The sequence below is a fragment of the Solanum tuberosum genome, unplaced genomic scaffold, assembly GCF_000226075.1.
Source record: "Solanum tuberosum cultivar DM 1-3 516 R44 unplaced genomic scaffold, SolTub_3.0 scf00516, whole genome shotgun sequence".
Taxonomy (NCBI): Eukaryota; Viridiplantae; Streptophyta; class Magnoliopsida; order Solanales; family Solanaceae; genus Solanum; species Solanum tuberosum.
The window spans coordinates 172,441-176,104 of record NW_006239432.1 but is presented as its reverse complement, the minus strand read 5'-3'; the positions used below and the strand labels follow the sequence as shown (position 1 = coordinate 176,104).

The following is a 3,664-nucleotide window of genomic DNA, read 5'->3' as shown; positions in this document are numbered from 1 at the left end:
TGTGGTACTTAATTGTCCGCATTGAGAGTTGATGGTTTGTCTAGTAGGCATAGGATTCCCTGGTCTTTGTTGTTTGTTGAACAGAGAAGTGGTTGTGCTATCATTCTCTTAAAGTAAATTAGGTTAAAAATGAGGCTATTCAAAGTAGAAGGCTACTGTACTTGACAATTTTTATGTGATTGGTTTTTATTAATTTTATGGAACTGATGTTATATTTATAGTGAATTTCTTATTTGAGTTGAAAAATGGAACATTACCTTTATGGAATTGAGGCGGCTAGGGAGATTGGGGTAAGTATTCTTCCTATACATGTTATACTCACACAGTTAATGCCTTTAATGGGAAGTGATAAGAAATCTTTAATTTTGCTTATTGCTTGGCTTCCTGCTGTTAGGACTACTATGAAGATTACTAAGTAGGATAATGAGCTTAAGATTTTTTATTAGATTTTGTTTATGTCACTTGGTTTAGCTGGTTTTCTTATTTCTATAATTGTAGTGGAAAACAGAGTTGAGTTTAGAAGTGCTGGTTATTGCTTAACTGTTTGTACTATTCTTGTTTTGTTATTTGCTCCTATAATTCTTGCATTTTACTTGCATCTGCTATCAAAATAGGTGTAACACTTTGCCATTTTTATTGTACAAAGTATCCTCTCATGTACTCTCTCTTGTGACTTACAGTAACCACAAACATGAATAACAATGATCCCTATATCTACAATACATATTTCAACCAAGAGATAATTACTACAGTTTTCCCCCTCTTACATTATGCTTCTCTGCTTGTTATGATGATTTGAAATAGCAACTTGTTTGAATTGTGGCTTAGTTTAATTTGATGGTATGCTTTGTTGTTAAGAGTTTGTTTCATTGCGTAAAATATTTGTCGAGCATGGAATTTTTCATTGTATATCAGCTCTGATTAAGGATTGTACCATTCTAATTTTGCCAATTTAACATGTCGTTCATGCTTGTTTTTCTTTTGCACAGGAAAAAAAATGAAGAAATTTGAAGTCAAAGGCTAGAAAGTATTGTCGAAGTTGCACCTAATGATGCACTTGGTATGGTACTTGGTCCCGAACATCCGGGCTGTGTTCGAGGGTTAGGCTTGGATGTTGTTCCAACTATGTCATTCAAACAGACAACTAAGAGATTTAAATGTGTTAATGTGAGTTCATCTTGCACTAGCACTCCAGCTCCGGAGTGGCAGCAAGAGATGGCGAGTATGAAATCACAATTAAATGTGCTAGCTCACTTATTTCCACCTCCTCCACAGGTATGACAGTTATAAATATTTATTTTTTCCTCATTATCTTTTCTGTTGTAACTTAATATCTTGTGTGATTTCTAAGTTTCCTACTCACTTGATTTATACAGAAAGATATCTTGCATGATTTCTAAGTTACAGAGAATCTCATATCCGAAGAGATTCTTATGACTATAAAGAGTAGGTAAAATTCAAGATAATTAGTTATGTTGCATTACTTAAAGTGTCCTTCATTCAATTACACTTGTTGATATCCTTTGGTATATGTCCTAAAATGTCCCCTTAAATTTAAAAATCCACTGATCATATGTATGGAAATTGCTACTGTGGCTAATGCGATTTGGTGTTATTACTTGTGCTACTTTCTTTCTTGTAGGAGAAGACTAAAATGAACTATAAAATAGGCAATTTTATAGCATTTGCATGAATGATTGTGATTGCACTTCTGAATTACTAGCTTCACTCATGTTGGTAGTGTCAAGTTGTGTTCCTAGGCTTTGCATTCTTGAATTATCAACTAAGAGTTCATATAGTTCTTGCATACATTTGTCAATTTTTCTGTGCTTATTTTGGATAGTTGTGTCATAGTTATTTTGCTCCTCTATTTTGTGCAATTTCAAATTCTTTATCATCAAAGATGTAATCTTTACAAAATACTTTATAAGAATGCATATTTGCACCTAACTGGCTAAAAGGCTTTAATCTTTTACTTTGCTATTCAATTACATAGTAAATGATTGTGAGAAAATATTTTAAGTTGCAGTTATTTTTTCATACATTTACATGTGAGGTCGTGAACACACTAGAATTGATACTCTGAGACTTCAGATGAGACTTCAGAAAAAACAGATGGAATAATCTTCAAATGAGACTTGTTTCACTTTTTTTCCTTTTTCAGGCATGATGCCGGAACAAGCATCGATTATAAATTAATCTTCAAATGGAAGTAACAATGGTGACGGACAAAGTATCGTTTAGAAATCATTTTAGGATCTTTTCTTGCTGTTGATACTCTGAGACAACAGAAAAAACAGTTGGATATTTTAGTGAATTGCACTTTGAAACTAATATTTAGATGATGTAGTTTTGGAGCACCGAATAATACTTTAAAACATTAGTATTTTGATGGTGTAATTTTAGAGTACTTTGTTAAATATGATGAATATTTTGCTTATTTGATCTATGTTGGGTTAAAATTACTAATTATTGAAGTTTAAATCTGTAGAGTGCAATAAATAGGATGTAAATTTGGACGGATAAAATTGGAATAGAATTACTCAGTCAAGAAAGAACATTACGGTGGTCTTTAACTGCCACTTGATAAAACAAAAAATGTTCATTAGACTTTACAATTTTATTATTTAAATATAAGGTGAACATAAGCTAAAAAGGAACATGAATAAAATACCACAATCTACTTTATACCAAACCATTTGTTTTGTACCATACCTACAACAAGTTATGTCAAATGGCAAATAAGCATGTTTTACATATAGAAAATGACTAATTATTTTGTAATGGTGGATTAAAGAACACAGACAAACTGAGACCTTTAATAGAAAGTGATAGTGAAAAGCAAAATAAAATACCGTCGGTTGGTCAAATTTTTTTTCAATTTTTCATGTTTGATTGGTCAAAATTTTGGGAAAAAAAATTTCTTAGAAAAAACAAGTATTTAAAAAAGTAATAGTACTTTTAAGTTCCTCAAAATAATCTTTTTTTTAAAAAATTTAATTATTATATTTTCACATTTAAAGATTAATGATTTTTCAGCTTATTTAAGATTTATATATTGAAATGATGTTTAAATTGTAACATCCGGCAATGTGAAATGGCTGTGGAGAGGCTTAAGAATTTGAAATTTTCATTTTTGGGTTGAATTTTGAAAATCTGGAATTTGGCTAAGTATGGGAAAGAAATGGGTTTGTGGTCAACTTTGAGCAGTCATAACTTCTAGATCAGGATGGGTTAGGTGTAGTTCCAGTTATGGTTGCAAAGTTTGCAGAACGATCTTTCCAACGCCACCGAGTTTGCTCGATTCCGAGTTCGTATGAGTGAGTTATGCCCTTTGGAAGTTGGGCAGTTGGCAGGAAATCCGTCCGGAAATTTGGAGGGCATTTTGGTCTTTTCCCTAATTTATTCCTTTGGATATATATTAGTGTGTTAGACTGATTTTGATCAGTTTGTCTCATTTTAAAAGAGTGAAAGTAAGGGTTTGAGAGTGAAGAGGAGAAGAAGAGGAGAAAGAGAAGATCAAGCAAGAATTTTCGTCAAGGATCGTCGTGGATATCGTCAGGGGTGATCCCTAATAGGTATGTGAGTTCATAGTGTTGGGTTGGTTCTTTCCCCCACACGCCAAACTCGTTTTATTATTGAGAAAAGTTTGTGGTTGTTCTTG

The 3,664-nt window shown here is 32.4% G+C and overlaps 1 protein-coding gene across 1 annotated transcript in view; it reads left to right on the top strand.

Moving 5' to 3' along the window:
- Positions 1–1,062: 1,062 nt before the first annotated feature.
- Positions 1,063–3,664, top strand: part of LOC107058425 (acetyl-CoA-benzylalcohol acetyltransferase-like) — an 11,125-nt gene continuing 8,523 nt past the window's right edge. The window contains exon 1 of the mRNA XM_015304113.1: positions 1,063–1,275. Within this exon, the coding sequence (XP_015159599.1) occupies positions 1,063–1,275 (213 nt within the window). The remainder of the gene's footprint in view (positions 1,276–3,664) is intronic.